The 18801-nt window shown below is 51.8% G+C and overlaps 1 protein-coding gene across 1 annotated transcript in view; it reads left to right on the plus strand.

The window, feature by feature from the left end:
* Mroh5 (maestro heat like repeat family member 5) overlaps nt 1-18801 on the plus strand; it is a 70212-nt gene that overhangs the window by 26964 nt on the left and 24447 nt on the right. Inside the window, 16 exon segments of the mRNA XM_008851081.1 lie at nt 1662-1769; nt 2064-2073; nt 2076-2179; nt 2901-3020; nt 4025-4171; nt 4780-4902; nt 5339-5390; nt 5393-5417; nt 6510-6645; nt 8788-8833; nt 8836-8876; nt 9974-10078; nt 11088-11223; nt 11419-11639; nt 14174-14317; nt 15639-15793. Coding sequence (XP_008849303.1) covers nt 1662-1769; nt 2064-2073; nt 2076-2179; nt 2901-3020; nt 4025-4171; nt 4780-4902; nt 5339-5390; nt 5393-5417; nt 6510-6645; nt 8788-8833; nt 8836-8876; nt 9974-10078; nt 11088-11223; nt 11419-11639; nt 14174-14317; nt 15639-15793 — 1673 coding nt within the window.

The following is an 18801-nucleotide window of genomic DNA, read 5'->3' on the forward strand; positions in this document are numbered from 1 at the left end:
TAGATAGATAGATAGATAGATAGATAGATAGATAGATAGATAGATAGATGATAGATAGATAGATAGATAGATAGATAGATAGATGATATAGATAGGTAGATAGATGATGATAGATAGAGATAGATAGATGATAGATGATAGAGAGAGAGAGAGAGATGATAGATAGATTCCATCACTCTGACACCAAAGGACACTTCCTTGAAGCTACAAATCCCTTGGACAATGAAGCTGCAGTGCAAGCAGGAGAAGCCCAGACCAGTGGCTCTCCAGGCTTCAGTGCAAATGAGATACCGTATACACAGGCTATGCGGCCACTGCTGGCTGACACTGTTATACAGACAGCTTTTTTATAAGCAGGAAGTGCACTCACACTCAAGTAATAATCAAAGAGTAAATGCATAGGCAGGCAACAGAGTCATTTATCTTGATCAAGGAACGCGTACACCACATGTAATTGCATGTGCCATGCTTTGATGGGATCAGTGACACTGTAAGTCTGTTCCCACCAGTGTCGCCACAACACATGAGCTACATTACAATAGCTGCAGCAGAAATCTCCCAGCTCTGTTGGAGCTTAACAGGCCCTCGCTGTCTGTGGTCCAGAGTTGATCGAAAAGCCATTACGCAGCAATCTTTCTCAGTCCTGGCCCGCATGATGCATCATCTTGTCATTTCTTTTCTAATGTTTATTTTGGGAGCGTCTGGTGTGTTACATGGGTAGGTGGGCATGCCCATCTGGCCATCGGGGTCTTCCTCTACTGCTTTCTACCTTATGGCCTTGAACCAGTCTCTGACTGAACCTGAAACCTGCCATTTTGGTAAAGCTGCCTGTGGATGCCACCATGTGGATGCTGGGAACTGAACCCAGGTCCTCTGCAAGAGCAGCCAGTGCTCTTAACCACTGTACCATCTCTCCAGCCCTGAATGTGCTATTTTTTAATATTTGTTTTAGCTCTTAGCAATGACAGCAACATCTTCTCAACTTAACTATATCTTTCTATTTAATTTGTGATGGTTTTACTTAGCAAACTTCTTTGAAGATTTATCATCACATCTATCAATATTTTCTGATAGAAAATACGGGGTTGAGGAGTATCCTCGACATCAGAGGAGTGTTGGGAATGAAGTCCTCAAACTTGTTAGCTCGTGGAATCTGGGAGAATTGAATACAAAGATCTTGTAGCCATCATTAAAATGTCATGTCATGCTAAGATCAGGAACTTCCAACATCCTATATTTTGAAAGAATATCATTCATTTAGTTGATCGCTCATTTCATTAAGAGACAACAGAGCACTACCATAGGCCAGGACCATGCCGGGCACGGGACACACACTGCAAACGAAACAGACTGAGTCCTGTCTCTGGAGCTCACCTGCCCAAGGGTGGCCTTTGCTGGCACCGAGCATGTCCTGTCCAAGACCCCATCTCGTGCTGGGAACATGACTAGACGCCAGGCTGCAGCCTCCCAGGCTATGTATAGCCTGCCTCACCCAGAACATATCTAGGGTAGCTTGAGGAATGTTTTCACCTCTAAGGGCCATCCAACAAGCAAGAGAACTGGGTCCTGGAGACCCAGGGGTGGAGAGAGACAGGAAATGATGGACTCGGGGTTCTTGGGCTGGGGAAAGTGGCTCCAGGTGCTGTCCCGTCTGCTCACAGATGGCCAGCAAGTCGGTGCCATTCCTGAACACAGATGTGTGGTCCAAGGAGTTGCTATGGACACTTACCAAGTCTAGCCAGATCCAGCAAGTGCAGACCCCAGAGAAGGTGGGCCCTGATGCCCCCAGTAACCCCTATCCACCCTCCACACAGGCCCAGGGGCACACAGAGCCCTAGGGAAAAATTGGAGACTCTAAAGGGAGCAGGAACCAGGCCTGGGAAACTGAACTGAATTTCCCCTAGCTGACCACAAGCTGGGGCTTAGCCTGTCCCAAAGCAGGGCAGGAAGGGTGGGCAACAGGGTCAGGGAGCCCAGGGGAGTGTGGTCTGGGGAACTGTTCACAGGCAGCCGCCCAGGCCAGGTGGGTCCAGCTCAGGACAAGATATTGAACCTGCCACCAGGCCTTCCGGTTCCCTACTACGGGCTGATCCTTCAAGCAGAGGAGGACAGCACCACTGTCAGGACACACCTGAAGACCCTCCTGGAAACATCTCACCAGTGGCCCAAGCAGCGGGAGGTGAGAACCCAGTCCCCTTTGGTCCCCCAACTTCCTGGCCCAAACCAAGACTTGGTAATTGTCACACACTGAGCCCTAATCCTGGTCACATGCTTATCCCTGATCTCTATCACACACTGAGTACTGATCCTCATCACATACTGAGCCTTGATCCTGTCATATACTGAGCCCTGGTCCTGCTCACACGCTGAGCCCTGACTGTGATCACATTGAACACTGACCCTGCTCATACACTAAACCCTGATCCTGCTCGCACAATGAACCCTGATCCTGCTCACACACTGAGCCCTGATCTTGGTCATAGACTTTTACCTTGGTCACAGCCTGATCTCTGGTCCTGATCACACACTGGGCCCTGATCCTGGTCCTAGCCTGAACCCTGAGCCCTGATCACAGCCTGAGCACTGACCCAGTCACAGACTAAACCGTGATCTTATCTCCTCCCTTCCTACACATCTCTTCATTCCTACCCCTGACTTATGTCTACGTCTACTTAGAACCGGTATAAGGGACCATCAGCCCCTAGGGCTCCCCTCTACTTCTTGCCTCCCCCACAAGAGACAAGACACACTCCTACAGAGTTGGGCTCAGAGCTGAGTGTCCTAAAGTGTGTGAGGGCAGGAAGTATACTGCCATCTGCTGGTGGACTAGGAGAGGCACTAACTCCAGGTCCTCAGACCTCAGAAGACCCTCACCAGTAACCCTGGTTCCCTCCCCACAGGGTATTGCTCTCACAGTGGGATTGGCTGCAGTCCTCCACTTGGAGGACACCTGGTCCATGCTGGAACAGTTTGGGCAGAGCACACCCATCAAGTGGAGCCTGCAGGACTTCTCTCTGACGGTATCAACTAAGGGCTCCTGGCGGGGAGGGAGCACATGGGCGTCTACCCTGCCTGAAAGGTCAGGGCCTCCAGCTGGGACTCCCTGAGTGTGAGAAGAGCATGGTGTCTGGACCATGGACTCTGACTCCCACCAGTACTAACCCCATGAGACCCCTTTGTGCCTCAGTTTCCTCCTCCTGAGCAGAATTTTTCCCTCCCTGGGTGTCAGAACGCCATGGCCATGGAGACCCTCACACACGGCAGGTGCTGAGCAGTGGCAGCCTCGCTGTGCTGTGTGATGGCTGACTGCAGGATTATGGTTGGTCCTGGGGCAAGGGACTCATTCAAAAGCTGAGATGTTTGGCCAGAGAGTGGCTTGTGAACAGGTGGCAGCCCCATGCCTGTCTGCCTAAGTGCATGCACCCCACGTGGTTCCCTCTGGAAGATGCAGTTCCTGGGAAACACTCTACAGACATCCCTTGGGACACAGAAAGGGAAAGAGCCTCTCATTGCCCATGCAGGTCTGCTCATGACTGACCCTGCAACCCGGAGAGGGCCAGAGGTCTCCAGAGGATCTGCCCAGACCCTCAGAGGGTACCTGGTGCTGATAAACAAATCACCATAATAGTACCCTGCTGACATAGAGGAGTGACTCTGGACCACAACCCAAACAGGAAGCTCCACGTGACCCATTACTGTCTCTCTGGATAGGAACCTGATCGTCCCAGGCCCCCAGCGGTCCACAAGGGTTTGGTGTACCAGATGTTGTCTCATTCAGTAAGAAAAGGATGCTAGGCTCTGGGGAAATCACAGGAAGTGTCCCAATTCTACCAGTTTCTGCAGAGACAAGCATCCTACTTGGTGTCTGACGACCATAGACAGTCCCAACCTCCACAAGGAGCCACAAAGACCCTTCACCATCTGGACACCCTACCTGTCCCACCCTGCTAGGATCCAGGTAACCCCTCTCAGACTATCAGCAAGGCCTGACACAGATTCCACCCCTACCTGGTCCCATGGCCAGAGCCCCAAGCACCTGTGGTGGAAATGGGCCAGAAGCACCATCCTCCTCTCCTACAGCCAGATGGCAGCCAAGGCCAAGAGCCACATCCTGCCATGGGTGGACAACATCTTATCCAGGATGATCTTCTTCTTCCGCTTCAGCACCTGCGTACAGGCCGCCATGCCCACCACCATGCCAGTCCTCCTAACGCCTCCCCCAAAGCAGAACCAGGACTCCAACCTTGCCCTGCCCAAACTGCAGAAATCAGAGGACCACGGCTGCACCTGGCCTGCAGCCCACCTCGCCAGTGCCCACTCCTCCCAGAACCACAAAGAGCCAGGCCCAGCCTCCTGGGTTGCCTCCATCATCCTTAAAAAGATCTCTAGGCTTTCCCAAGGACCCCATCCCCCACTTCTCATAAGGCAAACCTTGGGAGAAGGGGGATGGGTACTGAGAGGCCAGGGCAACACCTGCCTCCATGGCTCACCATAGCCTGGGTTGCTATACAGCTGGTCAGCAACTCTTGCCATCAAGATTGCGGCTACCACACCCCAGAGACCACCACTCTCACTGTTTGGCCAGGCTGACCTCATTCACATTTTTAAAACAAGAGCACACCCCTGGTCTAAAACAAAACCTGACCCATGGGCCCCCAGCCACATCCCTCTCACCCTGAGCCAGCTTCGCCTGGCAATGGCGGCCTCGGCCTCCATTCTTGCTCTCCCACATGCTCCCGGGCTTTCGGCCTGACCTGTGCCCTGGGGCATCCTACACAGGATGAAATCCTGAAGCACAGTTTCCTCAACGCCATCCTGAGGCTGGTAGGGGCCATCGGCCAGAGCGAAGGTGCCCACAGCTATGTGTTCTTTCAGACTTGCCAGGTCCTGGAGTGTCTGACGGTGCGTGCCAGGCTCTAAGTACATGAGGGCCTCTCTCAGACCACCAGTCTTCCCAGACAGAGCCTCCTCCCTCAGACCAGCAGCCTTACTGGGCAGAAGACAGTACTGTCAGGAGCAAAGAGCGTTGATCAAGGCAGCGCGGCTCCTGCCCCTGCCGGGATCCAGCAGCAAGGCAGAGTAATTTATGAGGAAACAAGGCTCAGGGCAGCCTGGAGCTAGTCCAGGGTCAGGCAACTTGGACCAGGTATCCAGGATTCAGACCTGGCCTTCCTAACTCCAGAGGCCTTGACTAGCTCCCTAAGTGGGGCCCAGGTCTCAGAGGCTCATGGGTGGGTAAAGATGTGAGGCATCCTCATGTGGGCTGTAGGGGTGCTGGGGTCCTGAGGCAAAAGTGGGATCAGCCAGGTCTGAGCCCCTGCGCCTTCTCCTGGTGCAGATGGTGACAGAGAAGGAACTACAGGACACACTATTCACCAGCAGCCGTCAGCAGGTCTCCACATCGTCTCCAGCCTCTGGTAGGTCCCAGTCTGTGGAGGGCTGTCTGACTCAAAGCAGCAGGTCTCTGCCTGGGCGGCTAACAGGGGACCCAGATCGGGGGAAGTCAGATATCAAGGCCCTGCAGTGCAAAGCTTGCAGCCTGAGCCAGTGTGGGACAGGGAAGGGTCTGGAGCATTAGGCCCGAGCACAGCCAGTCCACAGAGTAGGCTGACCCTTTCCCCCAGGCACTCCACTAAGGCTACCCAAGGGGCAGCTGCATCTAGAACCCAATCAAGCCCCAGGGAAAGGGAGAGAGGCAGGAAGCCCGGGGACTCGGGGGCCTTAGAGCCAGAGAGACACATCCTGGCTCAGCTCTCCACCAACAGATCAGAGGGAAGGTGAGGCCAGAAAAGACAGGCAGGCAGCTGGTGGCTCACATGGTCCCGGGCCGAGTGGAGGGGATGCTAGGCAGGCATCCACTCGGCCTGGATTCACAGCCCATCGCCACCCAGATGCTTTGCCTCTCCCAGCCCCTCTAATGATCAGCGCCCCTTCCAAATCCGCCCTGCTGTACATGTCACTATTGCAGCCTAGGTGTGAGGCACTGTCTGGGCTCTGGGACCCAGCTGGGAGCCAGCAAGGAACATCCCTGATCATTACACATGCCACAACAGGGTTAGGGGAAGGTACTGAAAGAGGGAGACAGAGAGGGATGTAACACCCTCGTGGGGCTGAGGGGTACGGGAGCTGGTGCTGACAGCTTGCCCTAGGAGCATTGATCGACAGTGAGCCTATGAGCCTGGTGCTCTGCAGACTTCAGGACACAGAGTCTGACTTAAGTTGGCTGAAAGGGGACCATTAAGCAAAGTCCTGGAAAAGTGAGTCTGAGCCCTACAGGTACCCAGTAACAGGAACAGCACATGCAAAAGGCCCTTGGCTAGCACATTCTGGGCCAGCAGGAGACCAAGGAAGTGGATTATGCACTAGTCGCTGTAAAAAGCAAAAAGTTGTACGTTATGCACTGTTAGAGACAGATGCCAGAGTACCAGGGGCCCCACCACTGTGTGCTCCCCAACAGATCCCTTCCAATCCCAGGCCCTTAGGCTCTTGCCCCTCTGTCTTCCCAACAGTGCGCTGAGGCCACCCATGGACATAGACAAGAAATCCCGGCTCCTCACCACCTGCTTCCACAGCATCTTTGTGCTGCTGCTGTTGGACGCCCTGGAGAAGCACACATGCCTCTTCCTAGAACCACCCAATATCCAGGTGCAGCTTGCAGGGCACTCTTGAGCAGGGCATCAGGCTCAGTCTGCTGTGCATGGCCTGAGAGGGGGAAGAGGTCACTCCACAGGCAGAGTGGGGGCCCTGGGCAGTTGCCTAAGGCACTGGGTCTCTGTTTGCCCACTTGGGACACAGAAGTTATCAACAGAGGGCCGTGGTACATAATGCAGCTTGAACTGAGACCTGCTGTGTATCTGTGCAGGTGCTCTGTACATAGTGGTATGTACAGCCTCCCTGCTGACCCAAGAGCCAGGTGGAGGACGCAGCACCCCTCGCTCAGCATCTGCGAGGCTGTAAATGACAGGCTACTGTGTGACCATTGTGTTTCCCTCCTCTAAGCCTCATGGCAGCACAAGGAACTCAGAGAGAAAGGGGAGGTGGCTCTCTCAAAGGGATGAATTCCCAAGTGTTATAGGGATTCAAGAACATCAGCCCAGCCACTAGGTCCTGTCACACCTAGGAGTCACCCTCCCTGAAAGGCAGGATCACTCTCATCACACCAGCCTGCATGAACCCTGGCCCTCTGGGACTCACCTGGTCCACATCACCCTAGCTAGGCTGGGGGAAAGGAGCTCAGAAAACAGCTCCCAACCCCCACCTGGGTACAATTCAATACAAGCTACTCCAGCCATGAGATGCCGGCAGTGGCTCATGGCTACCACCAGGGAGCACATGAGACTGTGGGGCATAGACCTAGCCCTGAGTGTCCCTGACAAGGGAAAGCTGGGCAGCTTTGTTAAGTGCGCCCTGCCCAGGCTCTGCAGACACTTCGCACTTTCCATAGTGACTGGAGAACAGGACACATCTCAGGAAGATAAAGTCTGTAATGGGAAAGTCAAGATCTGAACCCCGCCCCTGGGCAGTTTGTAGTGCACACCTCTGAGGCTGGACCAAGGAGCACTGTGGGTCAGGTAGTGACAGAGGTATGGGTAATGTCTGTTCCCCATGTCTTCCAAAGCACCCTGTGAATGTAAGACTCTGGTCCTGCAAAGAATACAACCAGGGCCTGGGTGTCCACACTGGGAGCTAGGGATACTGGGCTAGGCTCCTATTCATTTCCACCCCATCTGTCCTGCTCTGTCACATAGGACTGGCTTCCTGTGACCCCAGTGGCAGAACGCAGGCCTAGGAGGTGAAGCCGTCTCTCCAAGTCACTAGATAGCAAATACCCAGAGCTCTTGGTGGCCTGATGGGAGCCCAACTGGGGCATTTCTGTGGCCCCTCCCTCATGAACAGCAGCAAGCAAGTCAGTAAAACTATTGTAGAGGTGTCTGGAGCAAAGGCCCAGGGGTTAGGAACCCTGGTTGCTCTTGCAGAAGGCCAGGGTTCGATTCCCAGCACCCACATGGCAGCTGACAACTGGCTGTAACTCCAGTTCCAGGAGATCTGACACCCTTTTCTGACCTCTGCAGGCATTGTGCAACACGGATGTACCTACCTACGTGCAGGCATTACATTCATACATATAAAATAAAAATGAGAAATAAAATTTTAGTTAAACTGTTGGGGAGAAGGAATGTCCCTTCATGAGCCCAAGAAACCAGAGTTAGTTGGATCTTTTGCAGGGCCACAGCAAAGTTGACACTTGGACCCTTGTTTACAACTTTTAAGAGGATCAGCAAGATGGTTAGCAAGTAAAACTGCTTGTCATGCAAGCCTAATGACTTGAGTTTGGTCCCAGAGCCCATGGTGGAAGGAAAGAGCAGACTCCAGAAAGTCATCCTCTGATCTCCACACATATGTCATGGCATGGCATACGCACTATAATTAATTAGTTTATTAATCAATTAAAACTTACTATGAATTTCAGGACAGAAAATGCAGTTACAGCCAGTACCGTTTGAGTTTAGGGTCCTGGAAGTAACCCAGACCACATGTCCACATGTCCATGGAGCCAGCCTTGCCTGGAATGAACTCACCTGTGCCCTTGGGTGGGTCCCCAAGGGAGCTCCATGGCCCGTCTGTGTACCCGTGTGACAGGTGGACCCCTTTGTAGACTCAGTGGTGACTTCTGGCAGGTGTGAAAGCCTGGTCTGAGGATGTGCAGGAAGTGGGTGCCCACTGGGCACTACAGCAGACCTGAGCCCTCACCCACACCTGGCCTGACTGACCCCTGCCCTCCCACAGGCACTGTACAGCCAGACCATGGAAGCACTGGACCACATGCTACAGAGCTTCAGAAGCCCACAGCCGATGAGCTGCACTTCCTGCTGTTGGTGAGAGCTGCCAGGCAGGGGGCTGGGGCAGGGGTGCAATCCCTGACCCAAAAGCCCCAAGGCTGGTGCTCCACAGGGCGCAGGACTTCCTGTGTAGTTTTGGAGAATCTAGATGGGACAGTAAGGCAGAGGTCAGCCTTGCCTAAAGGGGTCTACTGAGGAAGTGGCTTCCCCCGCCACATGTGCCCATGCCACTGTGCCCCCTCAAGGGCCTGGATCCTGCAGCTCCCCTTCACCCACCCTCTGGGTACCATGCCTCCATGGGCACTCAGCAGATAGTGAAGGTCTAGTGGCAGGGTCTGAAACCAGAGGGAGGAAGCCCAGCTCCACCCAGGTCTGAAGTCAGGGCCAGTCAGAGTTTACCAAGGAGCCATCACAGGGAAGATCCACGAGAGAAGGGCACCACAGGACCAAGGAGAGTAGAACAGGCTCAGCAGGTCAGAGTAGAGGAAGCTGGAGCCTGGAGGGTAATGGGACCAGAGTGAAGTTCAGGCCAGCAGGGCCAGGGCCTGGTGAAGAAGTCAGGAGAGCAAACAGGAGCTCCCATCCCCGAAGTCTAGAGGGAGAACTTGAGTGAGCAAGCACCTAAGCAACAAGGTAGCACCCACTCCTGGAATGTGCCTGAGTTGTGGTGTCTGCCACCAGTGGAAGTCATCGGTCTCCCCAGCCATCACTAGATCACTCTTATCTCCAAATATCCTGTGTCCGCATAAGTGACCACACAGCCCCTCAGCCATGCAGCACTCTAAAATCAATACCGAGCCTCTGCTTGAGGCTCCTGTGTCCGTTTTCTGCACATGCAGCAGGGTATAGAAAGGGGCACACACACACACACACACACACACACACACACACACACACAGTAGATTAAGCACTTTTGGGAGGAGGGAATGAGTCTGCGGCACAGGGGTGGCCAGTCCTGAGAGGTGGCTCTGGGGACAAGGACTGAAGAGGAAACAGGAAAAGCTGGACCCAGAAGCGGTGGAAAATGGGCTTGTTGACCCGTGGGAGGGTCCTTTCCCCCGCTGGGCTCCACGGGGCTGGCCCTTCCTGGGACTCTAGCACAGCAACTTTTCCCAACCTCACCCACCCTGCAGCATCTGCACGTCTGGCTGGCATCTGAGAAGACTCATGAGTGTCAACGGGCTATGCACAGGTGCACAGCACTCCTCAAATTCCTGAACTATGAACACTGCATACATGTAGGTACCAGTCCCCAGCCCCTCACTCCACAGCCCCTCACCTCCCCAGCCCCTCACCTCCGTATCCCCTCACCCCCACAGCCCCTCACCTCCGCAGCCCCTCACCCCCACCCTGTTGCCCTTCACCCCCAACCCCATTCTCTAGTCATATGCTGTCAGGGGCAGGGCCTCCTACCTTGTACCCCTGCCTCCAGGCCAAGGTGGATTCTGAGTGCCCTACTACTTGACTGAGCCCCACAGCAGTGAACAGCCTAAATACCCTTTTCTTACACTTGAAGTACCAGGCTAAGGGAAGTCCGGAAGCTGGCCCCAACCCAGGAGGTGGGACTCTTGTCCACACAACTCTAGTCCAGGAGCAGGTGCTTCTTCTCCAGCCTCAGCATCTCTCCTGTAAGATGGGCAGATAGGACTCCCTAGAGGGATGTGCTGGCAAGCTGACCCGGTGTAGATCAGTACCAGTCACATGGAGCAGCCCCGTGCCCACTGCTTCATCTAACACAAGCCCCCATGTCACCCTTACGATTGCTCTGGGGGCAAATGAACTTCAGCCGAGCACAAAGAAAGAACAATTCCTCCTTCATCTACTGAATTAGTGCCAACTGATTAGCCAGGAGGCCTAAGCCCTGGGGGCTGATAAAAGCTGATAGAGCTGAGTACAAAAACACTCCGTAATCAAGGTAAAACACTGATTTTTGTAAATAAAGTTTTATTGGGAACCAGGGCTGAGGTCAGGTTAAGCAAGCCAGGCAGAGTTCTATAATTTCAAGGTTGGATCTTGTATTGAGACTTTGGTCCTCTGTTCAACGTGGAGAGTTTACATTTGTTTTGGTTTTTGTTAAATTGCATTAGCCCTGATTTCTCTTGATTATTAAGTTTTGGAATCAAGTCCTTATATTTTGCCTAGCCCAGGCCATTGGCCCAATTTCAGGGATCCCCTAGGGATCATTCTGGGATACCAGGTGGGACTCTGTGGGTAGGCCCACCATCAGTGAGCACACTCTCTACATAGACAAAGGAAAACTTTAGAAGGACCGGGCAGCTGGTGGCCATGCTGGAGCTTCTATGCCAGAACCCAGATAGGACCACACAGCACTCAAGTCTGCAAGCAATAGGCCACCTCTACCAGCTTCTGATATACCAGAAGGGTGAGTGTCTTCCACTACAGTGCACCTGGCCCCTCCTCAGTCACAGCCTGGGGTGGAGTCATACCAGCACCCCTGAAATCAACCCTGCCCCAAATCCAGTCTGGACTTCAGCCATAACCTTCTAGTTACCCAACCCCCAAACCCAAAGTGTGCACAGGCCCAATCCCACCCTCACTGCTGCCCTGTCCCACCTAGACCCCACCCCCACCCCCATGGCCCTCACCCTTATCATGCTTTGGCCAGCAGAAGACACTCCAGCGGCAGAGGGAGAGACCTCCCAGGGGCTCTCCCAGTCTGATGCTGGCAGAACTGCCCTCTGGAGCAGTGGAGATCAGAGGGGTACTCTCCCAACTCCCAAGAAGATGATCTCCTCAAACGACAGCATCTTCCATCTGGGCAGCTCCCAAGCCATCAAGGTCAAAGCCTTTAGAGTCTAGGCAGACTGGGTGGGGGCGTGGCCAAAACAGACTGCCAATGGGTGATGATAAACTCACTCTTCTCCTCTGTACTGTTAAAGGGGAACCAGGCAGGTTGGAGGAGACACCAGCACACACTGGGCACATGTATGTCATGTGCTGGGGGCTTCACAGGAATCTCAGGTCCCTTCCATGAGTTTTTCCGACTATCTCTAGGCTGTAGCACTTACCCCATTTACAGCCTCCGCACTCCACATCAAGGTTAGACGTGTTATCCTCAGAAGTCACCCAAGCTGAAGCTTGTGAGCTGAGTACTGGTGTGAGCTGGGTGCTGGCATTGGCTGGGAGACCCATGTTAAAGCCACCTCAGAGCTCTGAGTTCAGGAAGTCTGTGGTAGTTTTCGCTTGCTCGGGTGGGGTTGAACCCCAGCTAAGAACAATCACTGTGACCGGCATACTTGACAGTCCTAGTCAGACCCTGAGCCTTCCAGACAAGAAATGGGGTCTCACTAGGGTTCAGTATGGGGCCTGGGGGTAGAACTGGCTTTCAGTAAACACCCATGATGGCCAAGTAGAGCAAGTGGTGCCAAAGTGGGGCACATGGCTAGGAAGTACCCCAGCAAGGCTTGGTCTGGTCCCAGTGACATCAGCAGCTTCAGCAGCCATATGAGCTGTCCAAATCCTGAAGCCACTAGAAGTTTACTGAAGAAAATCTGAGCCTCTGGGGCCAGCACATCAATGGGCCTGTCTACAACAAAGAAAGCCTAGTGTGGGTGCAGTTCGCAGCAGAGAACCTGGGCTGCAGAGGCGATGTGGGGAGGGAAAGATCCCAGAAGGAAAGGTGACTGGGCCACTGACAGCAAAGTGTCCAGGGCCTAGGTAGAGGAAGCCTGCTCTATCTGTGCCTAGAAAAAAGCAGGGAAAGGTTGGATGGGAGAAGGGGGAAGAACAGGAGGGGCTGCTATTGTGAGAGGCAAACACTCTGGGCCTTGACTCAAGTCCCAAGTTTATCTTGACTCCTCGTGTGGTCTTGAAATACATTACACCTTTATCAACATCACTATCACCCTCATCATCACCACCAGCAGCAGCAGCACCACCACCACCACCATCATCACCACCATCACCACTATCGTCACTAATACCACCATCATCATCACCACCATCACCACTCCCACCACCATTGCCATCATTAATACCCCCCATCGTTGCCATCACTACCATCATCACCACCATCACCATTACCACCACCATCATCACTAATGCCTCTTCCTCTTCACCACCATCAGCATTCTCACCATCGCCATCTATACCGCCATCACCATCACTAATGTCCCCATCATCACCATCACTATCACCACCACATCATTACCATTGTCACTACCGTTAACATCATCCCCACCTTTACCCCATTCCTCTTCATCAACATTGTCATAACCACCACCAGCATATCACCATCACCTCCATCATTACCACCATATCATCACTAATGTTCCCATCATCACCACCACCATATCATCACCACCATCATCACTACCACCACCACCATCATCACCATTAGTACCACCACCATGATATCACCATCCCCTCCATCATCATCATCACCACCGTCGTCATAATCATGACACCATCTCACAGTTATTCAAGGTCTTGATTAAAGCTCAACAACACAGAAGTCCATGCCATTCCTATAGTCTTCCGGGGCTCTGAGAGTCTTGCCATTCTAACTTGTGCTTTCTGGAAGGTTAACCATGTTTTATGTCTGTGCTGTTCACAGGACTCATTGGCCACATGTAGTGGCTGAGCACTTGAACTGAGTCTAGGGATACCAAGTAACTAAACATTTTATTAAATACAGATCAATTTAAGCCTATCATAGATTTAAGCTATTATGAATGGTGAGGATGTTTTGTTGAATAGCTATGTTTCAAGTCTTTCCAACCCCATGAAGGGCTCATGATCTGCTTTCATTCATGAGACTCACCACTAGGCTGACTCCAGAGAATGTAGGAGCCAAGCATAGCTGGAGGCTAGCAAGGCCATACATAGAGACAGAAACCCTGGGTTCCACACCAACCTAACCCCACCTGTGCTACCCTGCTCCATGGCATGTCTCTAGGCCAAGGTTAATCCAGGTGACCTGAAAGATCCTTCTCAACTCTGAAGTTCAATTCTCTTTGATTAAAACCCTTACAAGGACTTGGGCCTGGCTATGGGTGGTGGCCCTCTGGACTCAAGCTGACATGAGGACAACCTAGAGCTAAGACACAAAGGGAATGGCTTTGGGGCCACCAGCATCCCAGGACAAACCAGGGCTGGTTGAGGAAAGGAACCCTGTGCTGAACATCTTGCCCCCTCCTTCCTGCCCCTGGGCATTGGTTAAGAAAGGTGTGGAAGAGACCCTGTGCTGGGCCCACATGGGGAGCCTAGAGGAGTGCATACCAGAGATTTGGGGAGTCTGGCAGAGGGGAAGTTTGAAAAGGGGAGTCACAGGGGCTGGAGGTGACAAGATGACAGCCTCTCTGCTCTCTTAGGAGATCACGAGTCATCTCTTGATGACAGAGCTGACTGATCTCATCTGGACAGTCATCGATGGTCTGGGATCCACCAGCCCCAGCCATGTACAAGCAGCTGCCGATTTGCTTTTCCTTGTCATCCAGGAGCATGGAGACGACCTGGCAGCTGGGAGGGCCAGGGAGGAAGGGGGAAGAGTGAGGGACTAGGCCATAGTCAGCATCCAAGGACCCCCACTGAACCAGGATGGGGCAGACTGGGATTCCACCACAGGCAGCAACCAATCCAATGGATGGATGTATGGATGGATGGATAGATGGGGAACAGGTGGGTGGAGAGACAGGTGGATGGATGGATAGGTGGATGGGGGAGTGGATGAGTAGGTGGGTGGATGGGTGGATGGATGGATGGATGGATGGATGGATGGATGGATGGATAGATGGATGTATGGATGGATAGATATGATTGGTGGGTGGGTGTATGGATGCATGGATGGATGGATAGATGTGATTGGTGGGTGATTGGATGGATGGATGGATGGATGGATGGATGTGATTTGTGGGTGTGTGTATGGATGCATGGATGGATAGATGTGATTGGTGGGTGGGTGGAGGGATGGATGGATGGATGGATGGATGGATGGATGGATGGATGTGATTTGTGGGTGTGTGTATGGATGCATGGATGGATAGATGTGATTGGTGGGTGGGTGGGGGGATGGATGGATGGATGGATAGATGTGATTGGTGGGTGGGTGTATGGATGCATGGATGGATGGATAGATGTGATTGGTGGGTGATTGGATGGATGGATGGATGGATAGATGGATAAATGGGTGGATAGATAGATGGATGAATAGATGGGTGAGGGGTGAGTTAGTGGGTAGAAGGGTAGATGTATGGATGGATAGGTAGATGTGTGAGTGGATGGGTGGATAGGTAAGTGGATGGATAGATAAGTCGATGCATGAGTGGATACAGGAGTAGCCTAAGAGTCTGCTAGAGCCTGGTGGTGATTTCAGGTCCTGGGGCAGATGTGTGCTGGTTGAATGCTGCTGTGGGCCCTAGAGAATGACATGGCAGCAGAAAGGGCAGACTAGATCCTCTGGAGCTTGTGGTCTGATGGGGGTGACAACACACAGACAGGAGTGGACAAGACAGCCTGGTAGATACAGAAACTGCATGGTGAACCCCGTGGGATGGGAAGAGGTGCTCCAGCAGGAGACAACCACTATCAGCCTTGCAGGCAGGAAGCTTCAGGTTGGCCTAACCTACTGAGTGGGCCCCAAAGACCCTGAGCACATGGGATGCAGTGTACTTAGGCAAGCTAAAGGGGGTTCAGCAGCTGTAGGGCAGTTTGGGCAGAATCTAAGGATCTCAAATGCCTCAGTGTCCTGTCCTGGGACTTCCCTTCAAGCTAGATGTGTAGAATGAGTGGGGACTCCCCATCAGACCTCTCCCCTTCCTCCCTGCCCTCTCTGCACAGGTTGGCAAAATGGGCCAAATCATCTACCACCACCTCTGTGCCATTCACATGCCCCAAGCCAAGGAAAGCACTCTGCGTGCCATAACCCTGCTGGCCCAGAACCACATCCCAGAGCTGGTGGCTGCATTCCTGGACTTTTCCACTCCCCTGGACAGGTGCTTAGCCCCACCCTCCCTCTCTGCCCCCACTGTCCACCCTCCATCCTCCTCCAGGGCAACCTCACAGCTTCTGTCCTCCTGACTGCCCCTCACAGCTCACAAGAGGCCCAGAGTACTTGGTGCAGGGAAGGAGCCAGAACTTCTCTTCATTTAGGCCATACAAAACACCTGCTCCAGCCTCCACCACCCATCCTGATGGAGAAGGCATCCAAGAACCCCAGGAGCTCCTGGCCAGGGCCCCAATCACCTGAAAAACCTCACTATCCATCAGCATAGACCCCTCTGGCTCACCATTCTATTCTTCCAAGGGTCCCCTGTGGCCACCTCAGCCCCCTCAGGTGGGCCTAGTTTTTCTCCCAAACCCTTGGGACCTCTGGGTTTGGGAATGAGCTAGGCTCCTCAGTATTGTTCACGGCCCCTCCTCCCTAAAATCCCAGTTCTGAATCCCATGTTCTCAGTCTGTACTACCTGTCACCCATCCACCACACCTCTCTCAGGTCACCTCTCACTTCTTGAGGATGTACCCTGCTCAGATAGACACTGGATTTCTCCCCTATCTGAGCTAGAATTCCCCTTCTCTCACCTGAACTTCTGCCTGGATCTCTTACTCCATCACCCAGCAAACTCCACCTGGTGGGACCAGTGAGCCATCCTGCCTAGCTTCTCACACTTCACCCTACCCTTACGTGACTCCAGCTTTCCAGGGTCAGTTCTGCTGACTGGTCACAGGCACACACCCAGGTCTTTGCCCTTGGCATTGCCCTAGCTCCCAGCTGCTCTGGGAACTGCGGAGACCCCAGGACAGAGTTCTCCCAGAGCCTAGCATCTCCTCCAGGGAGAATTGTCAGCTCAGCAGAGCAGTGTCTTGTTTCTATTAGTAATGCTGAGATTTGAATGTGGTTCTAACATCTGGATGCTTCCTGATCTTTAAAGCTCTTTTTGTGAATGTCGCCTGGGTCCTCAAGAAGAAAACATAGTTTCTATCATTCAGATGTGGATTTTGAAATATATCCACCAGGTTTACCTGTGTGTGTGTGTGTGTGTGTGTGTGTGTGTGTGTATGCACACACAAGCACATAGGTGCACATGTGGCGGTCAGAAGACAACTTGCAGGAGTCGGTTCTCTCTTGAGCCATGTGAGTCCTGGAGATCAAACTCAGGTCATCAGGCTTATCAGCAAGCATCTTTACCCACCGAGCCATGTTGCAGACCCAGGGTTTACCTTCTCGATCATGTTGTTTGGTCTTTCAACTTCCTACTGCTTTCAACTCTATTGTACAAACACACAACAAAACAGTAAAGATGTGATGCTGCTCTCCTACAACCCAGTACTTGGGAGACTAAGGCAGGATCATCACAAGTTTCAAGCCAACCTGTTCTACATAGTGAGTTCCAGGCCAGCCAGGTCTACAGGGAGACCCTGAAGAGGGTGGGGGGGAAGGAGGGAGAGAGAGAACAATGGAAAGAAGGAATGAGAAAAACAGAGAGGAAAAAGAAATGTCTACTTGGGATCTGTCTCTGGAATCAATTGCTTTATTTTTTAATTAATTTATTTTATTTTGTATGTATGAGTATATTGCCTACATGTATGTAAGTGCACCTGTGTCAAGCAGTGCTCAAGGTCAGAAGAGAGCGTCAGATCCCCTGGAACTGGAATTACAGATGGTTGTCAGCTGCCATGTGGGTGCTGGGATTTGAACTGGAGTCCTCTGCAAGAGCAGCCAGTGCTCTTAACTGCTGAGCCACCTCTCCAGCCCCCGCCCTGGCATTCTTATCCTCTGCCATTTCCTGGTGTGCATTCAATCATCCCTTTATCTGAAACTTTGTTTTTAGACAAGATCTTTCTATATATTCCTGGCTAGTCTCAAATTTATAGCAGTTCTCCTGCCTCAGCCTCCAGGGTGCTGGGAATATAGGTGTGTACTGCCACACATAGGTGTTTTTTTTTTTTACATTTTTTAAAATTTAATAATCACATGATTAGAAGAAGCATTTCATTACAGCTTTAACATATTCAGTAACAATTTCCAGAGCAAGGATACATCTCTTTCAAAAGTGGCTGTAAATTTTTAAGTTCACTGTTGAATTAATACAGTTATACAATATTTAACTCAGTATAAACCCTGTAAGACATAAAATTGAATGCATTTTTACCCTTCAAAGATCTCCATTTCATTTTAAAATATGCTGTTTCCTACATTTTTAATGCTACTAACACTTAGATGTTTGCACATGTGTCTTTAATCTCTATATATCTGATTACCAGTCACAGTCGGTTACACTTGGATCCTTGGCACCTGAGTATGGATATGAAGTCATCAGGTAGATTTCAATGGTAATGTTTATCACCTCTAATTAACATGACGTAAATTTTTATGCTTCCTCCTCAAATATGTCTTTTTCTTTAATTTGTTGTTTTGTGTGTATATCACACAAGAACATCCCACACAATCTTATTCATCTATATACCCACTTCCCAAATGGCACCCTCCCATAGTCTCCCCACACACACACACTGGAGCCCATATACTCTGTCATCCCTGTTACTGTCCACTGTGTGTGCAGCACCCCCAGCCATTCCCCAGTGCTTGTCCATCTGCTGAATCTAGTCAGCCTATCTAGAGATCCTTGTTGTAGGAAGATCAGTTCTTCCTCATCTAGCAGCAATCAGTTGTCAGTATGCCTTTAACTAAGATTGGGGTCTGCTGTTCATTTTCCCATTTCTGTGCTGGGTTACTGTCTGGGAGTCTCTTGGGCCACCCTAGCCAATAACTCAAAGGAAGGAATCTCCTATCTGGCATTGTTTCTTGTTATGCAGCCTTTAGGTATACATATGGACTCTTAAAAATTATATTGACCCCTTTAATCTTTGGTTATACTTTCCTTTTGGGTGTTTAAGACCATACAATTAGCCAAAATAAACCAATTTATTTTTACTCTTAAGGTCATTTGAAGATCCATTCCTCAGGGGTCACATGGGCTTGGGAGGAGCCCCTGGCTCCTTT

The sequence above is a fragment of the Nannospalax galili genome, unplaced genomic scaffold (assembly GCF_000622305.1).
Source record: "Nannospalax galili isolate Female #2095 unplaced genomic scaffold, S.galili_v1.0 scaffold525, whole genome shotgun sequence".
Classification (NCBI taxonomy): domain Eukaryota; kingdom Metazoa; phylum Chordata; class Mammalia; order Rodentia; family Spalacidae; genus Nannospalax; species Nannospalax galili.